This window comes from Onychostruthus taczanowskii, unplaced genomic scaffold (assembly GCF_017590055.1).
Source record: "Onychostruthus taczanowskii isolate IOZ18803 unplaced genomic scaffold, ASM1759005v1 scaffold10, whole genome shotgun sequence".
NCBI classification, from domain to species: domain Eukaryota; kingdom Metazoa; phylum Chordata; class Aves; order Passeriformes; family Passeridae; genus Onychostruthus; species Onychostruthus taczanowskii.
In genome coordinates, this window is record NW_024496526.1 from 5,930,975 (window position 1) to 5,953,280 (window position 22,306).

Sequence of the window (22,306 nt, forward strand, 5' to 3'; positions counted from 1 at the left end):
TGTCAATCTTATTAGCTAGATGTATAACCTAATTATTTTTGAGTTTCAAGGCCACTTCAGAATTATTTCATTCTTAGGATGGCAGTGGGGAAGCACAGACAATTGAGCTAAATATCTGAATTGTTCAAGGTCAGTATATGAAAATGGAGGCAGTGGCTTATATTCCTTTTTTTCTGTGAAGGTCTGCATCCATAACAGTTTGAAGGTGATCTCTTAGTGTTGCAGCTTTGTACAAAGGCAAAAGAAAATCCACGAACTTGAACCTTTGGTAGATGCTAACAGCTTTGGACACAGTGTTCCACCCAAAAGCACTTATAACCTGATGGCTTCTTTCTGAAATTGTGATTGAATTTGATGCTTAGCGTGTAATCGTAGAGATTGTGCTTTTCGGAGAAAATTGTTGGTGTTCTGCATCTGAAGCAAACTTCATGGCCACTGGGATTAGCTGCTGGTGGTCTGTAGTTCCCAGTAGTGAAAGTGGTCTTAAACCCCTTGCAGAACAGAAATGTTTAACACTAAGGAGAGAAAGACATTACACTAACAGACAGATGGCATTCAGAACCATGCACACAACAGAAATGAGAAAACAGCCTATTGCATACCTTTTTATATTTCTCAAAATCATTTTAGCTGTGCTCAGCATGTGCAGTTCAAGATGCTGAGTTTTGATAGTGAAGTACTCTATTGCATTTATATTTTTGCTTCAGAAAAGCAATAGTCTGTTTGGTTAAGGTATCCTAACTCAGTTTCTGCTGTGTGGCTTCTGATGCATTTCCCTGTCTCTTGGATCTCATAAGAGATCACAGTGGGTTAATTTTAAGTGGTAGAATCATCTATATGAAATTTTTTTTTTCTCTTCCTGATCTGCTAGCAAATAAACCTATTTAATCTTGAAATGTGTTAATAAATATCTTTTCTACCACAGCAGCGACTCATGCCTTGCTTTTGTCTAGCAAATTATTACTGCTAGTCCAGGGAGCACATGATTGAATATTTGGTACTGCACAATGTACCAGGTACAGGGGATTTCAAACTCAGTTTGCTTCCTTTTCTTAACAATGTGTGACTGAAAAGCAGCAGAGTAGAGATAACAATCTGTTTAAACTGGACCTTAATGATGAGCTGCGTATAATGAAGGAGAAAAGATTGCATTTTGCCAGAAGAGCTGAATGCAACAGCCAGAGATAATTAATTGCTTTAAGAAATGAAGAACTGTTGCAATAGCAGCTATTCCTGCAAAAGGAGCTGGCAAGTTCTAGCAGAAACCCAATCTGCAGCTGGAAACAAAGAACAAAGACTAATCAAGTGACTTGTCCAAGATTATTCAGGAGACCTGTTAAATAAACAGTCTAAGACTCCCGCCCGTCGCTGTAGGCAGAATTGTCCACTGGCTCTGAAGGATACAATCTTTCTGCTACACAATTTAAATCTAAGAATATTGCCGTACCTGTTAGTTATTTTTACTGATACAAACTAACAACACATAGTTATACAAAAGTTTTAGAAATCCCACGCTTGTTTTAACTACAAATAAGTTTTCAGTAGATCTATTGTGAACAACTGAAGGATTGCTTTTTTTTCATTCATTTCTGATGCTGAAGTGATCACTAGTTGGGTGTTAAAGAATTCCTGGGAGTGGGGGAAACCCAGATAACGGAAATGTTCTTGAAACCATTAGTGAAGTGAAAGAATTGGTTTTTTTTATGTGATTTCTGTGTTCACTCGAGTCTGCTGTTCAGGAAGAGATCAGTTTTAACCTCAACATCTTGTCTAACAAACCTCATTTGCCCAAACTTCTTAAAATGTTGCTGGGTCAGGATTTGAGGGGCTTTTGTATGTGTTTTGTTTTTAATGTCTGCAGCAGCAAACTATTTTAGTAAGGACTTCCAGTACTCTGCACAGTCTGTGTCCAGTCTGTGTTTGTATTAGCAAACTTTATCTCTGATTTTCAGCAATACACTGTGCTGTGCAAACCCTCATCAAAAGTTAACTTCTTTTCCAGGTCCACTTGAATTCCATTATAATCACTTGGAATAAATCTCAAGTTTCTTGACGTCTGTGTCTGTCCATTCATGTGTTGGTTTTGGGGCTGGTTTCATTCCCACCCCCACTTAAAAGCAGTTCTGTTTCCTTTCTCCCTCGCACACCATCGCCATTGAGCAGAGCTCCTGTGGGCAGCAGCAGGCAGAGCCCAGCAGAGCGAAACGCTATCGGCGCCTGTCATGGGCCTGCCTCTCTGTTGCCTTCCCATGGAATGTGGAGGAGATGAGAGAAAACAGGAGGGAGATGAAACCGGGGCACAGCCAGCCCTGAAGCCTAGAAAGGGCTCTCCTTGCCATTTCTGTATCTAAATCACCTGCAAGCCTCCAGCTGTGTAGTTTCTATATTTTTTTAGTGGAGGAAGGAGTAAGTAAACTCTCTCTTACAGCAAGTGAGTTTATGGAATAGGAAAAAAGATTATATAATTTCCTTGTAGAAAAAAAAATTGCTTAGCTCCCATTTCACTGGTAGTGTAAGCAAAATTTATGTAAATATTTGCTTCATTCCTCCTTAAGCTTCCTGCTTTATTTTAAAAAGGTATTAGATACATTTCAGATAGTTCTCTGTAGCTACTTAGTTTGAATAGGCAATGAGAGCGTTCTCAGCTGTGTGCACAGCAGCAGCAGATGTTTTAAGCATTCTCATCTGCAGCTAATACAGCAATCAGTCACAGCCCGGCTGTGTTTCAGGCTGACTTCAGCTCTCTGCACAAGGCAGGGCTGTTCTGGAGGCAGGAATGTGTTTACATTTGGCAGTGCAACCTGAAAATACTGGTTCTTTTTCATACCCTTGTTGCTTTTCTGTCCTCCCTGGAGCTCACTGTGAACTTCATGTCACACAGCTTAACAAAAGGAGTCTTACTAAGTATGTGATTCATCTGTGTTAGTTGCAAGGTGACATTTGGGATTGATCTGATGAGGTGTTGTTCCCTGGGCATGGTGAGCCGTGGCGCATGGTGTGTCAGATAGTTGGCCCTGGTTGTTGAGTCAGTGCTATTATGTTGGTCAGGGTGCTGTGTTTCCTGTTTAGGCGAGTCACCTCCTCTGGAGGAGGGAGCTGTTGGCCCTGCACAGCACCAGGAAAGAGATCTGTCCCGCTAGATGTGTGTTGGATTTCCAGCTTTGACTTCTGGTATAAACTCTTCAGCAGTGCGATTATGTGCAGTTATTCTGGGGAGCATAGTGTGCATGTGTAGGTGTTTCAATCTGCCAAGTACAGCTTTTTTCACGTGCTGTTGTACATGGTGTAAGTCAAGCCATTATTTTGGCTTCTTGTCCAGTATATAGCTTATAATTAGCATTAGTAGGTGAGGCAGTAACTTGTCCTCCCATGTGACAGTTGCTGAAATGTCACCTGTGAATAGATTTTTGAGAATTAGGTAGAGCTGACTCTGATGTTGGGACACAGACAGCTCTGCTGTTACTGCACTTGAGTCATCAGAAGAAAATGCCTGAAAGCCAACAATATTTATTTTCTCTTTCCCCTTCCTGTCCCAAGTAAACATCACACACAGCTGAGTGCCAGAGTCTTCAGCTATGATTTATGCTTCTCTGGCTGATTGTCACTGGCTGACCTACTAATGTGTGAATTAAGTGTTTGTCTGGATAGGATGAAAATCTACTGAAGTGGTTTTCTAGTATGTTTATTTTTCTTTTAAATAGACAGTGCTATCTTGAAGATTTTGTTTAAATAAGGTACTACAGGATGTTTCTGTTGTTCAAAACTGACATTTTGCATTACAAACTTTGAGGAAAATTATCTTCAGCAAGCACAGAAAGCTATGAATTGTGAAAGATTTGGATTAGATTGTTTTAACAGGCTACTTGTTATTCCAAGATGGTCTTCACTAGCACTTCCTTTTTTGTTCTTTCTGGGAGATTTCTTTATTGATAATTCAGTGAAATTAATTTATTTTTCAGCATTGGCTGGACAACACCAAAAGCATTAAAAAGCAAGTTAAAAGTAAGTGTCATTTCCATTTTCTCTTGAGGCATTATATTTAACATACAGAAAGCACCACCAGTTGAAATGGGTGGCGGGGGGCAGTGTCCTGTGAGGGGGTGAGGGTGGCAAGTGACAAAAGCCCAGCATGGTGCTACTGATTGTTTAATGGTGTCTTCCCTCTGTAGCTCATATTACTTTATTCTAATGTTCTTAATTAAACATGTTATGGGCTCATGAATTATAGTTGAAGTGGAGTCAAGGCAGCTGAAGATGTTGTAGTGTTATGGAGCATTATCCTGGCTATAGGAAAACTTGTCTTGGAACCTCACACGGGGGCAGTCCTGCATGCTTGCGTCTGTGTCCAGTCCACCACGTCCTCACCTGCTGCACAAAGGTTCAGTGTGGCTCATTGTTGCAGTGATGTGTGCTTGGGGAAGATGTTGTTTAGCAGCTTCCTTGCTCTGCACTGTGGGAAGTCTTCAGGGATTTGTGGTGTTGTTTTAATACAAGAGAGGTTTTGGAAGCAGTGAGGAGGGAGAAAATTCCTCCTGTCAAATGCAAGAATCAGCAGAGCGATGCACATTTTTAAAGAGCTATTAATCCACCCTTTTGCTGAATTAACTCTTTGGTTTCCAGAAGAGATGATTCTTCCATAGAAGGGTCTCTTAAATTCCCATAAAGAATGTCTAAACTTCTGTGGAATAGAGGGGCCTGAGTTGTCAGCAGTGAGTATTTCCCAGAGCCCTGGGAAGATGTTGCAGACACCAACAACGTTCCTGAAGGTTTAGTCAACTGTAGAACCAAGATGCTTAGCTTTCGTGGTGATGGATAGAGCCCTTAAATATAGGCATTAACCTGGATTCATATGCTCTTGGCAGGAAGAATCACGGTAATGTGATATGACCATTGGGTTGACTTGTAACACATAAAACTATTTTGTGTGCATATTTATGATGTTCCTCACGGATTTCCCTGGCATAAAGGAATTCCTGCCTTAAGACCTTGTGTAGAACATGCCAACTGATTTTAGTCAAGTTTTGTGATGTGATTCTGTGGAATAAATAAATAACCTGTTTCATCCAGTAACTGTTACTGCTGTCTTGATTGAATTGTGCTTTGCAGTTGGCCCCCCATACTGTCTCCATTTTCGTGTAAAATTTTACTCATCAGAGCCCAACAATCTACGTGAAGAGCTAACAAGGTAAGAGGGATTTTGTGTGTGAGGGGGGACCCAAATAAGGCCAGGGAAATGTTTTCCATGGTATTTATTTAAACAATTTGGAGGCTTCTTTAGAGCTGCTTGCTTACTTGGCTTTTTGTAAATGTAGTTTTCTTTTTGTAAAGTGCCTGTTTTGTGTGTGGAAATAAATGTGCTGTGACACAGAGTGATCTAAATATGTACATATTACTTAATGCACCATTTTTCATTAGGCAGTTTTGGCAACTGATCTGAGTAGCTTATACACCATGGACAGAAGTTTTCACTGAAGAGAACAGACATCATTCCTCTGTCTTTTTCTTAAGCTGTTAATTTCAACTGCATGCAATCTTTCTGTCTCCGGGCAGAAAAGCATTGAATTGCAAGTTAGAGGTTCTCTTTGAAAAAGGAAGTTCAGTTAGCATTTCATTGCATGTGAGGTCTTCAAAGAGCTTATGGAAAGGGAAAGTAGTATTTTACTGCTATGTTGAGCTGAGTTGACACTACTGTAGGTGTTGGTTTGTAGTATCAGGTGAGCAGCAGTTCCTCTTGATTAAAGCATTTCACAAATCCATTCATAGAAGTGTATTTCTGAATGGGCTGAGACTGTGGGGGGAGCTGAGAAAAAGAGCACAACCTACCACCTGTCAGGAATATACATCTGTTGTAAAAGACAACAGTTCCTTGTGTTGTTACTGCTGCTGCTGATCCCCTTTGGAGAGTAAACAAAGTTATGTTTTCATGATAGCTGTAGACATTACATACCTCAGCCATTTGTAAGGTTGTGAAGTGCATTTGTTTGTTGTTCAGGTTTATGTGTGGATCTTCAATGTGCACTTTAGCCAAATCCCTTGGAGTGCTACCAGGAAGATTATAGTAGCATTACCCCTTCCAGCCATATGTACCCTGTGCAGCTTCATATTTACATGCAGTAACATCATGTGGCAACTGCTGCTTTTTAATGCTTTTCTGCTGATCTGGGAAGAATGTTTTACCTCCCTATTTGTGTTCCCAAATAAACATTTAACTGTCTTTAAAACCAGCAGGTGTAGACAGAATTCAGACCTATATCTGTATCTGCCACTATGGAACGTTTTCATCCATTTTGGCTTGAGTTCTGCCAGTCATACCTTGCTGTGCAGGTTTTGGCAGGGCAGCCCTGAAATCTGAGGGGTTTTAAACAGTCTGCCTGCTTAGCTAATCCCCCAGAACAGGAGAGCAGCAAGTTGTCCTCCTGTCTTGAGACAGTGATACACCTTAAATAGCAGCAGCAGTGGGAAGCAGAGCTTTGCCATGGGGTGTAGGTGTCACTGGCAGGGGCTTTCCCGGGCTTCCACCTTTAAACAGCAGGACAGCCAGCTGGAGCTACTTTTCATCTTCTACAGGTACAGCTTGCTCATGTTCTCAGCCAGTGGTCGTGTAACACAGCATGGGGAAGTGCTTGAATTATTTTGAAGTGTTATGTGATAAGCACAGACTGGTCACACCCACTGCACACTGGAGGCCTGTGTTCATTTTCATATCTGGGGTCAGTAGCAACCAAATTTATTCCCCATGCAGAGGCTAGTGTTCAGAAGGTTTTGGATAATAAATGGTTTGGCAAAGTATATGTGGACTTCTGTGGAACCTGTAGGAAAAACACCTGCATTTGTTTTGTGCCTGTGTATGAGTGTGAGGAGACTGTGCTAGAATTCAGATTGGATTCCGTGGTGGATGCCAGTGTTTTATACTTGATTAGAGCTTGTCTCTTGTTAAAGGAAAGCTGTGTACCATAATGGAGCAAAGGGCTGCTCTTCAGGGGTATTGGATCAGAAGAATTGGTATTGCACACCAAAGGGATTTATATTCAATATTTGCCCCATTTCTAAGCAAAAAGAGTAGAGGATATGCAAGGCAGTGAAGGAAAGCTGTCTCTGAAGAGTAACCAAGTTGAAAAGGCTGCAGCCTGCTATTTATATTTAGTCACTTTGCAGTCAGCATTCCTGGTTAAATTTTAACTAGGCAATCCATAGTAGAAACTTTTTTTTTTTAAGACTTAAAAATAATCATTCTTTTATGAGGTTTGTAGGTGTATGAATAATGAAGGAAGTGTGAAAGATGCAAGTTGTTCTTTGCTCAAGTAGAATCAGAAGAGAATAAAAAATATATTTACTTGGGTACCCTGTTTATTTTTCCATGCAATACTGTAGTTCAGCTTTTGACAGCTTGTACTTTTGGGTTTGCTTCATTTGAAATGCCTGCAAAACACACAAACCCGACTGATAAAACCTTGAGAGGTCACAGTGCAGTTTCTTCTGTCTTGGAAACCCATGTTAAGAGTAGAAAACATTTTTATTTGTCAAGCTCTAACTTATTCCTGTTGACTGAGTGACACATTAGCACTATTACTCAATGACTTATTTCTTATTTAATCCTGCAGGTACTTATTTGTTCTGCAGCTGAAATTGGATATTCTTAGTGGAAAGTAAGCAGTCTTTTAAACTATTACAGTGTGTTTAGCATAGAGTTTATTACATTTATATTTGGATCATTAATAAGTTTTGCTTAGTGATGTAATGTTGGGTTTTTTTCTCTAAAATACTACTTTTCTATGCATGAATATCAGAGAGGAATACTTAAATAATGTAGTGCTTATCTCCTGATAAGTTTCTGAAAATCTACCAATACTTTTTCATTTTCTTATCCCAGACCTTTGCAGTTTCTTACTGTGTGTTACATAAGTTGTCTGCTAATGGTGTCAGTTCGGGTTTTAACAATGCATTTCTCTTTTGGCAGACTGGAATGTCCTTTTGACACTGCAGTCCAGCTGGCAGCTTATAACATGCAAGGTGAGTAGGTGCAAGAAGGGAAGGGTGAAGTTGCACCAACAGTTTTGTGTAGACTCTTATTAAGTGTTTAAAAAAGCCTGTCCTTGTTATGTCCATAAAATAGACTCTGCCCTGACATTAGTGATCCAGTGTGAAATGCAGATCTTTTGGATTGTACTTGTGCTTGAGAGTGTGTACAGAAAATTACTCAGTTCCTCAGGAAACAGAACAATGACGTTCTGAACATAAACAGCTTTGCTCTAAAGTTGTTTTCTCAGGTGCTTATGTCCAAATCTGTCCACTTTCACAGAAGATATGAGGCCTGCAGCCTTCCTGAATCCTTTCAGTGTAGTAACACAGCTCACTTCTTTTTCATCATATAGGTTGGTTCTGTCAAGTCTTGTCTTTGTTGTCCAAATCAGATACAAATTGGTTTTGTTTGCACTGTGTGTAAAATACCAGCTTTTGATTTCAGCTTATTTGTAGGAACATCTTAATGCCCTGTGTCTTGTGCTTGTACTTGAGCATTCCAGGCTGAACTGCACTTGTTAGTATTTCAGATCCCTCTCAAGCCACAAGATGTCACATAACTCTTTTTTTCCTCAGCTATACAGCACTTTGTTTGAGTCAGCTGAGATTTTATTAATCAGTTGTCTCTAACTTTTGAGTCCAGATGAGAATGTGGTGTTTGGATGAGGGTGTGATGTTAACAAATGTGAAGTTACCTATGGTTTCGAGCAGAGAAGCTCACAAAAGAAAGAGGCGAGGCTTGAAGTTTTAAAATGGGCTTTTGGGTCTTTATGGGAGGATATGGATATATGGACATATGGCCTTATTCAAGCCAATTGATGTCCCATGTGTTTGAGCCACACAAATTCTCCACATAACATTCATCTTATGAATCTGCTGTACTTACTCTGCATGAGGTAGGACTAAGTCACTCAAATTTGTTGTCTTATGAGTATTTTTCAAAACACTTTCTTCTTTTCATGCAGAAAGTGCTGAAGACCCTAAATCATGTGTAGGTAGAAGAGTTGGGATTAAACTGTGGAGACGCTTGCCTTTTTAACCTGCTCTCTTTTGTGTGGAAGGAAAGCAGTTAGAATACATTCCACAGTTAAAAATATTAGCATTGTTAGAGCCTTAAGATGCAGGTTCAGTAAATAAGATTTTGGAAGAACAAAGTGATCTAATTAGGCCATATATCCACTGCTTTTTGTGGTGGTCTTTTCTTTCCTCTCTCCACAATGAGGCCTGTAGCAGGGCTTTAATCTTACTGTCTGACAGCTGTGTACTTTTATTTAAATCAGCTGGAACCTAAGCTGGCTTTGACAGCATTCCTTTGAACAGAGGCAGGCATTTTAGTGGGAGTAAATTATTATAGAACTACAGACTTCCTCAGTCAGCATTTAAAAAAAAAAAAAGAAAAAGGAGGGGGTGAAAAGACTGTTATTATGCTTGCAGTATTCAGAATCCAAGAAATGGAGTTTTATATCATGTGGCATTTCTGTACCTGTGGAATACTGGCATTTATTTGACTTTGCCAGGTCTTCCCAGTGATTTCTCTATTTTTCTCTACATAAACATCTGTAGCTTCCTTTTCTCTGGCAGAGTAGTTACTGGCCTGCATCAGACTTCCAAAGTCCAAGTTACAGAATTATTCTTAATTTTTACAACTTGAAATTAGTAGGAGGAGCCAGTGCTTAGTGACTGAAAGTCAGTACATTTTTGTTAAGGTTTCTCATTGTCAGTTTCAACATTTTAGATATTGATCTGTCTTTAAAAGTGGACTTGTTAGCATCTGTGGGAGATGGAGTTGTATTGATGTGGCACCCCTTGGCTGGTATGTTCCTGTATGTTTTGTACATAGCATCTCTTACTGCTCCTCTGAGCATGCAGCAGTGGACTCGATGAGCCATTTGACTGACCCAGGAGGGCAATTAGTATGTCCTTAGGTGAAAAGGAGAGCAGCAAATACCAGCTGCGTGATTGTGCCCTGACACAGAGTACTTTTAGCAGGCAAGACAGGGCCCTATAGAATCATAAAACCAGAAACCAACTTGTAGAATGGACAAATAGTTTCATGGAAAGTGTCAGAACTGGTTTTGGTTTTTATCAATCTCAAGAGATATTGTTTTAATTCTTTAAGGCAAAATTCCATTGTAACTTTAGTCAGCTGTCATCTCAGTAGATACTTCTGTGATAAAAATGTTGAAAACTCTGCAAGAAAGAAAAAAGGTGAGTTTCAAGGATGGTGATACATTCCCTTTATAGGAAGCTTTTTAAGGGATATGTCAATAATGCTTTGTAGACATGAACACAAAATTTTGGTGCAAACAACACAACTATTTGTTCAGTGTCCTTAATTCCCCTGTCAAAAACGGTGACGGGAGAACTGGAGGAGGAGAAGGAACACAAAAAGAAATTTAGTATTTTGGACTAACTAGAAAAGTGTGCAGAAACTCTTCTGTGCAGAATTATCCACTGTGTTTATTGAGAACAGTGCCTAACAGTGTTGTTCTTTTGTAGCTGAACTTGGAGACTATGATGCTGCTGAACATGTCCCTGAGCTGGTGTCTGAGTTCAGGTTTGTTCCCACTCAGACTGAAGAGATGGAATTAGCTGTTTTTGAGAAGTGGAAGGAATGCAGGTACTAGAGCTTCCAGTGAATGCTACCCAGCTGTTTGCACTGATTTTTCTGTGAAGTAAATCTATTAAAAAGATACTACTGATGCTTCTTCTGCGGCCAATTCTGAAATTGAATTTTAATATGGTTCTGTCCTATTTTGTAAAAGAATATAATGTGATAAATGAAGCTTTTCAGAGGTCTGAGTAAAAGGATGAGGTACAAAATCTTGAAACACAGTAATTTCTGCAGCAGTACTTTCAGATTAAATCTTTAAAAAGTGACCTTGATCTTCAGTAAAGTGAGCAGGTGTCACCAGTTTTTACCTTTTCCACAAACTTTCAGGAATTTCTTTTCCTCTTTCCTCATTTACCAGTTTTTCCTTTCTGTGCTTTTTCAGACAGGCATCTACCTAACAGTAAAAATTTTATTTCAGGGGCCAAACACCAGCACAGGCTGAAACTAACTACTTAAACAAAGCTAAGTGGCTGGAAATGTATGGTGTAGACATGCACATAGTCAAGGTATGTTTAACCACAGCATGGTGACCTTTGGAAATCATAGTGTTAGTTTTGTGTTGCATTTCAACACTGGTTCTGCCTTGAGGGGGGAAAGAAAAGGAATATTTTTCTCCTGCAATCTATGTAATAAGTAATCTGGCTTTGTGTCAACATTCCACTCTTTGGTATATATTTCTAGAAAGTATAACTTGAGTCCAAGCATATCCTGCTCTATGTTAAATGCGTGATTGATGTGGAAGTATGTACTACAGTTTGTATTTAGACTTAGGAGTTTTGTGAAAAATCATAGTAATTCAAATTTGCTGGGGTGTAGTCAGCTACCAGCTAAAGAACTACGAATAAGCATAGATCTCCTGTGGAGGTGCAAGTGCAGCAAATGCATAAGGATTTCTTTATTACACAGACAGATCGAGAAACTTTAATTTTCCTCTTTAGTCATCCTTACTGAAGAGTTACAAACAAGAAAAACCCATTGCATAAGATCATCAAAACATAAGAGTTTTGTTGTATAAGATAGCAGACATGTGTAATTGTAACAGTGAGCAAACAAACTACATGAATCACTCTAGGAAATTGGATAGAGGGTCAAACACCAGAATTAATCTCATTTTTATTTTGTGGCAATTAGGCAAGAGATGGCAATGATTACAGCCTGGGACTAACACCTACAGGAGTTCTTGTCTTTGAAGGAGACACAAAGATTGGTTTGTTTTTCTGGTAAGCTCTCTGATTGTACCCTAAAATCTGTTTTCGATTTTGGCTCTTTTGTTTCTTTTATGAGAGCAGGAAAGAAAATTGTTTGCATTGTGAGACCTCCATGAATATGAGGTACTTTCTCAGTAAGTTACTGAAAGTTAGACATAACCTACACTCTCTGTTCATCTGGCAGGCCAAAGATAACAAGGCTTGACTTCAAGAAGAACAAACTCACTCTGGTTGTTGTTGAAGATGATGAACAGGTAGATAAATATCTCTTTAGTTAAATCTCAGTCTTGATTATACAGTACTAGTGTATATACTCCTAATCTTTCCTTATATTTAAGTTTTGAGAATTAATGTGGATGCCTGAAAGATTCTTGATTGGGACATAAGTAAAAGATAAACTTTTCTCCCATCCATTTTTTGAAAAGAGAATGTCTGGTGAAACTAGAGCAGGTACTTAGGAAAGAGCGTGCATTGCGCAAGAAAGTTTAAAAAAAATCCCACATACCACATTTAATAGAATCAATTACTTAAGCAGGTTTCAGAATTGTTTCTATGGGCAAGAAATTGCATACACCTGAGACAATTAAAAAGTGAGCATTGGTAATTTGAGAAGATTAGATTTGGAAGTGAAACCATGTTAGCCTCATCAACAAGTACCTTCCTGTTGTAATAGTATCTTTAATTTGTAGTTATTCAGAGGTTTGGCTTGTTAAATATATGGACTCTAGCTTTTTCCAACTTTAGACAATATAGCAGTTGTTCATTATAGCTTCTGCAAAGGTTGATTTTTCTGCCTAAAATGTGTTTTAAAATATACATATTAGGAATGATAAAACCCAAATTTTATTTGGCTTACATGGAATTTTAGGTTTGACTTACTCAAGCCCCTTGTAAGTTGTCAGTGTGCTTTGTGTGCTTTAAGGGAAAGGAGCAGGAGCACACTTTTGTCTTTAGACTGGATCATCCCAAAGCCTGCAAACACTTGTGGAAGTGTGCAGTGGAGCACCACGCCTTCTTCCGGCTCCGGGGCCCTGTCCAGAAGAGCTCCAGTCGGTCTGGCTTCATTCGCTTGGGGTCTCGCTTCCGATACAGGTCAGTGTCACTGTCATTTGGCACACTCCTCCTCTCATTCCTTGCTTTTCCTGGATGCTGGGTTTTAGTCCCATTATCAGCTTTCTCTGTGACTTTTGGCAATATTACTTAAGCTTTATTCTCTCAGAGTTTTCAGCTTCTCCCAAAACTCGTGCAGTGAGATCACAGAAATATGCAAAGGGCACACATGCTTTTGTCAGCAACTAAGTGTTTAAAAAGTCATTGCTTCTGCCATTTGTCTTCGGGAAATGGGGTGAGGAAGAGAATGTTTCTAAAACTCTTACCCTCTTTTGTGAAAGGTCTTTTGAGGTTTGAAGTTTGGGATGTTTTTTTAGAACTGACATGAGGTAGTAAGCTATGAATTTAAAATAGAAGTGTGATGTTTTTATGAACATTATTCCATCACTAAAAATAAGTGATGTATTTTACTGCTTTGCACTCTTACATGGCATTTTTAGTGGGAAAACAGAATATCAAACCACAAAGACCAACAAAGCCAGGAGATCAGCATCCTTTGAAAGAAGGCCTAGCAAGAGATATTCAAGACGAACCCTGCAAATGAAAGGTAAAAGAACTTCCATTTTGGGAAGTATAATCCAATGTGAGAATCAGGTAATCATCTCCTTTAAAATTTCTGGGTGGGAATTCTCCTGTGGCTGTTTGCCCTTCTCTTGAATTTTCAAAATTAGGTTTTATTTGACTTAGTTAAGAGACCTCATGTATTTATCAGAATAAGTTTGTGTCCAAACCAGCTTGCCCATGAAAATTACACAGTAGGTCTTGATATGAAGATGGAAAACTTGGATCCAGGAAACAGCAGTATATTAATTAGGGTATTTTAAATTTATTAAGTGAGTTAAAAATGTTTGTCATTGAGATTTTTTTCATTGTTGTTGGGAGCTGCCCTTTGTTGTCATGATCTGACAGCAGCTGATACCTTGCTTCTGACTCTCACTCTTGCATAGGTCAGGTGTGACAGCCATGTTTGCCTTCAGATACTTGCTTAAATCTGGCTTTGGTTTGCTCTTCAGATTTTTTATTTTATTTTTTGATATAGATTTTGTTTTTCACGCATTATACATGAGATCTGTGCAACTTTTGCTCTTTTGGTTCAACTTTTGCTCTTTTGGTTGCCTACTTTTAGGCAGTGGTAGGCTATTTTTATTAATCACATAATCAATATTTAACTGATAACCTAATTATAAGTTAGATTTTAATTAATGTTTTATATTTTTGCAGCATACACTGCTAAACTGGAAGAAACAAGGTAAGATGTATTCCAGTGTTTCAATTTCTGTCTTTGATGTTTGGCACCTGTACTTGAGCACGTGTCTGCAGAAGGAGGATATAGTGTTGGACTCTTAATTGTAGTTTTGCTGTGGATATTGTTTGCTTTATATAAAAGTTATGTTCACAGCAACTTCTGAGTTGCTGTCACACAGACAATTTTGCCAGACTTGCTTACTAGCTGGCAAAGCGGTTTGTTTATTACTAGCTATGATTCTTGCTGGATGTGAGCTGTAGTTCATGTGCTGCCATGTAAAGAGATCAGGTAAAAGTCTGTGAGGAGGTCTTCTATCTGAAGTCTGCCTGCTCCAGCTGTGTGACTGAAATAGCTCCTTCAGTGAAGGTCAAAGACAGGGAAAAGACAGTAAAATGAATATTTTTGAAATAAGTTGATGGGTTTGTATTCTGTATTACACTTGTATTTATTTTCATGCATGATCAACATTGAAAGGGAAGCCTTTTGATTCTTTATTTCTCTGCCAAATGTCTTCCTGGATGTGTAGGTTCATACTTGCTGTTGCAATGTAAATTACTCATATGTATCTGAATCATATAATTTTCATACCCTTCCTTAAGGAAAGAGAGGAAACCAGGTTCAAAGGTAGTGAAGAAACTTAGGTCACTCAGTTCTGGTTTCTGTCCTTTGCCTTAATAACTTGTGAACAATTCAGTGATCAGTTGTAACCAAATAATTTTTTAAAAAGTAGATATTCACAGATATTAAGCACCATGGTGAGCACCATGGAATGCCAAAATAACATTTCAGAACAACAGATTTAATGCAGCCCAACATTTTCTGTCTGTAGTAGCAGGGCTGGTTCTTGCATGAGAGCGGGAGAAGTCTGGAAGTGTGGGGACAAGGCTACAGTGTAACTTCCTCTATTGTTTTTTCTTTCTCTACAAAGGGAAAGTACTCTGCAAAACTGGGTGTCATTGAGACCCTCTGCATGTAAAATGTGACTGTTTGATTGTGCTCTTGTCACACTGTGTTGTCGTGCCCTTCTCCAAGTTTCAGGTTGCTTAGGTCATTCTGAGAGTGGGAAGAGAAACTTCATGTGCAGTTTCTCCTGCTGATAAGACTGCGGTCTCCTGATCTGCATTTAGGTGTGGCACTGTTGTGTCTCCACAGCAAGCTATGCCATTTCTGAAACTCTACACTCCAGTGTTGCTAATTGAAATGCATCATGAAAGATGTATGTTGTTTCCTTTTGTGTTAACCCAGCACAGGAGACTGTGCTAGTCAGAAGGAATTCCTCAACATTTCTGAAAATTCTGGGGTAGCCTCCACATTCTCTCAATAGAGAAAGGGTGAAGGGGGAAACAGGCAAGAAACAGCTTGTTCAGTGTTGACATAATGGTGTTTTAAATAAAACAAATCTTAAGAGTCACTGAAGTAAATACCGAAATCTATTTGAATTGCCAGCTTGGCAGGTTGGATAGCTGTTGTCCAGACCATAAATCAGAAAATTAACAGGTTGTAAGAGATGGGAATCATTTTTAAAAGGCTAGAAGTCTGGGGAAAATGTTTGCTTTGCATGAAATCTATAATGCATAATTACTGCTTTTAAGTCTCTCAGAAATGTGAAATGTCTCTTGCAGGTTCAGAAATCATCAAGAATAGGGATATGGGTCTTATTTAATTCATCAAATATAGTAAATATTTAATAACATAAAATTATTATTAATGCTATGCCGAGTTGCTGTGCATGTAAATTTCAGTAGCTGCTTTTGAGTCCACTAGAGGTTGTATGCAGAAGAAACTGTAATTTTTCTGAAAAACTCTTGTGATGTGAAACGTCGAATCAGGAGGGTTCTAGTTATGGAACAAACATAATATCTACAGCATGTAGGTGAGCTTTTCACAATGTCACATTTTGCTGGGTGTTTTAACTAAAAATACATAATTTTTGCTTTAGAAGTGCCACATCTTCCTGTTGAATCAGCAAGACTTTAAAAACCAAACTTGTTTAGGAAAGGAAGAGTTAAAAATTGATGAGTTGCAGATAAGCTACAGCTTGAACAAAGAGAAAATAACTTGATACCCTTTGTGACAAGAGATTAATACTTTGGAAATATCTTAGATTCTGTTTCTTTCTGAAAGTCCTTACATTTCTACCAGCCTGCAAAAGCAGTTTGTTGATCTGATACAGTTTTAAATTCTTCTTGTCTTTCAGTGCTGCAAACAATGCTGTTATCAGCCAAACTAATGGATCACAAGTAAGGACTCTCATTCTTTCTAAAGGCAATTTTCATGTGTCTCAACAGATTTGAAGATTTTGTTATTTGTTCTTGAAATCCAGTGATTGACCAATTGAATGTTACAGTTAATAGTTAACTGTCTACAGTGCTGGAAAAGACTAGGCATAGATATCCAGTGCTAGGGAAGTAAGGGAAGAAAATGGCCTTGCTTTAGCTTTGTGCTTAAGAAGAAGTGTTGATATGTTTTGTTCACTTTACTGTGTCATCACTTCATTAATGTGTGTGTAACAACTTGTCTATATTCTGTCTCTAAAGGGCTGGAATGCAAAGCCAAGCCTACCTGTCCTAACAGCGGTTCCTTCTGCACCAGTCTTAGTGGAAATAGAAAACCTCCCAAGGAGCCCAGGAGCCAGCCAGCAAGATAAGAAGTGGTACGTTAAGCTTTGCTGGGAAATGAATTCTGATTACTTATGCATGATTCAAGTAGCTTTTCCTTTACCTGTACTTAAATAAGCTGCTGATGTAAGTTGACAATCAAGTTAGGGATGATGCAGCTGATTTCTTCCTATGAATTGTGTGTGGAGAGGTGAGGACAACAGCCTTAGTCACTGCCAACCAAAAGAAAATTTCTTCAGGCTGGAGGAATTAAGGAGGAGTAGCATTTTAAAGTCTTGGAGAGAGTTGGGTCCTTCTCATTTGCTATAAGCTTGCAACCCTTTTCTTGGTATCATGGGGTCCAAGGATTTAACCTTGATCTTTAGATAATACAGAACCTTGTAAACTGGTATCCTTGTGAATTATCTTTTGAACCTTCTGAAATAGACAAGCTGACTTTTCTCATGAGCTTGTGTAGAATGGGAGCTTGAGGAAAATGACACAAGCTGAAGATAAGAGCTTTGATTTCGTTTAATCAGAGTATTTGTTTTATGGATTAGATACATCTCAAAATGAAGAGGATTTGTTTGAAGATAGATAAATGTACATGCTATTTATCTCTTCTTAAATTAATTCTATATTGCAAAGCTATTTTCACAAAACTGGCATGTATCAACCCAGTACTTGTGCACAGGTCATCTTAACTTCTTTGGCTTCTCATGCCCAGGGCTCCTCCAAGAAAGGAAATTGTGGCTTCTGCTGGACTCATCAGGAGCAGTTGTGGTGGATTGGAGTGACACCAAAGCTCTTATCCTAAGCAGTTTCAGCCCTCAAGAGAAAGGGTCTTTCTCCCATTGTCAGGCATATGATTCTGCTTTGCTTCAGTATCTCTTACAAGTCAATGGTGCTTGTTTCTAACAGTGCTGTGACAAATGTACTTCAATTTTGTAAATTGTATTAATTTAAAAGACTTCTAATGCTATCAATTTTGAATGATAAAGGGGATGGTAATACTGCTTTGAGTTGCATTTTATTGACATTTTAATCAGAACATATGATGATAAATGCTGTTTTTCTTTCTTTTGCCCTTGATTTATCTAGTATCTGAAATCTGTGCTTGTCTGTGGTGGGATCCTGTTGATCGCTCGATTCCTTCCATGGTGGTGGGTGAAAGGTGGTGGCATCTTTATTCTTCAGCATTCTCAATATGGTTATATTTTTATTCTTTTGGCCTAATTGCAAGATGAGTGCTAGTCACCTGTATTTCCTTTGGTGGAAATGTTTGACTTGGCTCCAGACCAGCTCTTCTTGGGTACCTGATTTGTGCTAATGTTCCTGCTCATGTTTGCAAGGCTGCTGTTGCTTACTGAAATCCTGCTGCTTTGGTTCTGAAGCAGAGAGGGCTCTATAGCCACTCAGTTTTGGGTTTGTTATGCCTGTTTTTAGGATTGAGAGCTTGAGCCTGTCTGTCTTAACATTGTCCAAGAATCTCAGCCAGCTGCTGCAGGATGTGGTGTTTGTATAGAAGAGTGGGAGTGAATGCGAAATACACCTGCATGTAACTCAAAACAGTGTGTCCTAAAGAAAACAAGCTTCTTGGCAACTGATGCATTTTAATTGAGAGTGCAGTGCTTCTACTGTGTCTGTGTTACATTTCTTTGAGACAGTGCTAGTGAAAGTAGTTGTCTTCTGGTTTTACTGTGTTCACTGGAAACAGTACTGCCTGTGATAAAAGGGCAAATCCAGCTGTAGGAAAAAGACAACAGTTTGGAGCTGAGTCAGGAATTGAGCTGCATTCTGGTTTCCTAGATGGCAAGTGGGGTTAGGTTAATGGAATTGCCAGAGCATACATATTTATTGCAGGGGGCTGTGACTTGGCTATTGTGCCTGCAAGGGTGTCTCGGTGCTGCTAACAAGATCTCCTTTCAGCTGCTACTGTCTTTAATTGGCCTCTTTCTGCATGAATTATCTTTGCTTTCTGTCAGAAAAATAGTCTTCTTTTAGAGAGAGCTTGCCAAAGATTATTGAGAACACCAAAATCTTCTGGACTGTGGATTTTGTAGATAGTTAGATTGAAGGGGTTTAGAAGTAAGGTCCTGACCGCCTGGGTTTCTGCACTCTGCTTGGCAGATGCCTCTATTGGGTACCTTGCAGCTTAGATCCCTTGCTAATGTCAATGTTTCCTTTAATTTAAAAAGTTAATGCTGCAGCTGCCAACAGCAGTTTTGCCAGATTGTAGAAAGTACTTTGCCAGATGCAAAGGATTTTATTATTTCTGGGTTTATTGTTTTGTTTGTCTTTTTTTTTTACTTAATTCCTGTAAAATTGTCAGTACAGGAAAGCTGTACTGGTCTGCAGGATCTGAAAATGGTCTGGAATATTAGTTGTGTGTCTGGAAAACCTAAAACATGATCAGTGTATTTCTAAGTTTAGTCTTTCCCCAGTCAGTTCTTTTTTTGCTAAGTTAGTACAGCAGAGTTAGTTGTGTGTCTGGAAACCTAAAATCAGCGTCTTTCTAAGTTTAGTCTTTCCCCAGTCAGTTCTTTTTTTGCTAAGTTAGTACAGCAGACAGATGTAATATTTATTTCCGTACTATGAGATAAGTAGGGGAGTTGGGTTTTTTTTTTGCTAGTAGATGTAGCTTTGCCTTAACCACATCCATGAGAGAAATGGTAAAATAAAGGAATGAACTGTTGGGGATTGGAGCCCTCAGTATTCATGGGTCACTTCCTCAGTGTATTTCACAAAAACCAAAATTCTGAATTTACACATGGGTGATCTTTGTACGAATCCTGCTCCTTTTCTAAAGGAGGACTATCCCGAAATGTTAATCATTTACCACTGTTGTGAATCCTGCATGCTTTTCTGCTTTTCTGCTTGCCTGCCTTCTATGGTGTGATCTTCCAACTCGTCTGTCTGCTTGGCTGTTCTGGAAGATGAGAAGGTGGAATTTGAGCTGAAGGCTGTCTGACCCCTCTATGTGAACAGCAACAATCCTCCCACTTTGTTTAGATTTGGCTCATTAAATCGAATCTTTTACATGAAACTGAAGGAGTACTTTTGATTTAGGAATTTCCTTACTTTGAGTAGTTTGTGAAGTGCTTTTTTCCAAGCACTTTTTTGATATATGACTGTACCTTTTATCAGCATCTCCTAAAACACACTGGTGAAGAACTCTAGGGCTACACAGGCAACAGTTAACAGATCATTGTCCATTTTTCAAGTATTTTAAAATTTGGCTGTTTTCCATTAATTGCTTATCCCTGCTGCTGTTTTGGAGATGTTTGTGCCTAAAGCCTTACAGTTTCCTAGCTAGGAGCTCCTGCATAATAGTATTTTTCAAAAGACTGAATAAAGTAATGAGTGTTCTCCCTTGCACCTCTTTCTAGCTTTTGGAGGACTTCATACTAACTGTGGCAAAGAGTGGCCATAACTGTGCACAGCATTTCTGTGGGTTTGATTTTGGGAACTCTAAATTTAAAATTTAGAAGCCATTATGCTTCCATATGCAAAATTAGAAAGTGAGGTCTTAGTTTGTGTTTTGACCTTTTATAAAATGTTTCTTTTCCAGCTAAATTTTTGTGTTAATGCAAGTTATAGCTGCAGGCAACTTCTTCAATAGTATTAATCCCTTAGTCACCTAAATTGTGGATGATTTGTTTGCTCTGCTGTTTGCTCCTGCACAGTAATGTTCATTTTTTCTGAGCATCTGTTTTCTTCTCCTTTTTTAAAATTTGCTTTAGAATCTGCACTTTTCTGTCACTTTGAAAACTAGTATTGCTGTAGATGTTTGCTTCAGGTGTACATTTCGAGCTGCCACTTAAACTTGTTTTCCACAAATAAAAGTGCGGTATACTTGAGGTATGTTCCTCGTTCACATTATTTTCTCCCATCTGTAAAATGCACACGATTCTTGCTTAGTTCTGTGCAGTGATTTAAAATATGAAGTGCTCTACATTTGGGAAGTGAAAGCAACATATACATGAGAGAGCTTGTCAATTCAGGCTTGTACAGAAACGTGCACGATGCTGTGCAGAAAGGCGTTTATTTGGCAGTGTCATCATGTGCAGAGAAGGGTTTATTTGGCAGTGTCATCATGTGCACGTGTACTTGCATGCCTCTTTCCTCCAGTATTCGCCTTCCAGGAATGCTCCTTTTCCTTGTCTTTTCGCATCAATCTTCTCGCCCTCGCCTTTGCTTTACTTTGCCACCCTCCTCCCCCTCCGTGCCCGCTGACTAATTTTCCCCCTCCCGCTCCCCACCGCTCCAGGCCCCCCGACGCCGCCGGCCGCTGTCAGCGTGGTGGAGCCGCGTGGGAGGCGTGGGCCCCGCCGAGGAGCGCCACGGACGGACCGAGCCCCGCGTTCGTCCACGAGCGCAACGCCAGGAACGCGGGGCTGCACGGCGCTGCCTGCGCTCTGCAGGCCACCATGACCACGCTGTGACCCCTGGGCCTGCCACGAGCAGCTCGGGACTGCTTCCCGCCAGAGGCTGGGAAATCACCTCCTGAGCTCCCTCTGGGATAAGGACAACGGACCCGGAGCATATAGAGAGGCAGAAGCTTTTATTACAAAGGCTCTGCAGATTGTGCTGTTGGTAGTGATTCTTTAAAGAAAAATGACACATAGACCGGAAGCCACACATCACTCTTACTTTAAAAACAGTATATATCTGTCTATGTATGCATATAGATAGATATATTTTTAAAATTGTGTTAAAGAATTTCTTAGTGACCGAAAGATCCATTTTTTTCAGCTGGGTTTGAGAGCCATGTAGGAAGTCACATTTATTATAAAACTATGTGTGTGACTAGTGGGTTATATTATGGGTTCGAAAATCTAAGAGAAGTATAGGATGTAACTGGCTCTCCTTTTGAACCGTGATCATGTAAAAATATCTAAGATATGTGGTTGATCTGAAAGCCAACCTTTTTTTTTCTCACTAAGACCTGAGAAATATTGTTTGGAAATGGAATAGAACTATTTTCAAATTTTTAAGAATAAATTTAACAAACTGTCAAAAAGGCAAAGAGTAATTTCTTTTAAATTATTTTTTGCTTTTTACAAATTTTTCTTTCATTTTTGCTTTACTGGTCCAGTTGAAAAGAAACAGAAAGATTTCCTGACAAACACCAGTCCTACCATATGATTCACAAGGTTAATTGTTAAGTCAGAGGTTAAGACTCCAGCTTCATGGGTCACTGGTATTCTTGGGGGCCTTTAACAACATGAAGAACAAACCGTTACCCTTGAACACGCTGTGTTTTCTTGTGTTTTCTGAAGTTTGTTGCTTTTAAATTGCAATTTTCTTTTCCTATTTAAAAAAAAAAGGAGGAAAATGGTAACAGAGGGATTTTAAAGTTAATTTATATGTAGCTTTTAGGATAAAGGAGTTATTTGAATGGTTTTCAAATTATTTCACTATGTTTCAAATTGCCACAGAGCCCAGAAATAAAAAACCATTATTTTCAGATATCCAGACCTGAAGAACCAAGAAGTAAGTGTCAGCCAGG

General features: G+C 39.1%; 1 protein-coding gene across 6 annotated transcripts in view; it reads left to right on the forward strand.

Moving 5' to 3' along the window:
• Window positions 1-22,306, forward strand: part of EPB41L5 (erythrocyte membrane protein band 4.1 like 5) — a 54,015-nt gene that overhangs the window by 12,689 nt on the left and 19,020 nt on the right. For all 6 annotated transcript variants that reach the window (XM_041405338.1, XM_041405329.1, XM_041405366.1 and 3 more), the window contains exons 4-16: window positions 3,960-4,002; window positions 5,107-5,185; window positions 7,602-7,646; window positions 7,958-8,010; window positions 10,519-10,639; window positions 11,052-11,139; window positions 11,765-11,853; window positions 12,026-12,095; window positions 12,764-12,933; window positions 13,392-13,498; window positions 14,173-14,200; window positions 16,395-16,437; window positions 16,735-16,850. In XM_041405338.1, coding sequence (XP_041261272.1) covers window positions 3,960-4,002; window positions 5,107-5,185; window positions 7,602-7,646; window positions 7,958-8,010; window positions 10,519-10,639; window positions 11,052-11,139; window positions 11,765-11,853; window positions 12,026-12,095; window positions 12,764-12,933; window positions 13,392-13,498; window positions 14,173-14,200; window positions 16,395-16,437; window positions 16,735-16,850 — 1,052 coding nt within the window. The remainder of the gene's footprint in view (window positions 1-3,959; window positions 4,003-5,106; window positions 5,186-7,601; window positions 7,647-7,957; window positions 8,011-10,518; window positions 10,640-11,051; window positions 11,140-11,764; window positions 11,854-12,025; window positions 12,096-12,763; window positions 12,934-13,391; window positions 13,499-14,172; window positions 14,201-16,394; window positions 16,438-16,734; window positions 16,851-22,306) is intronic.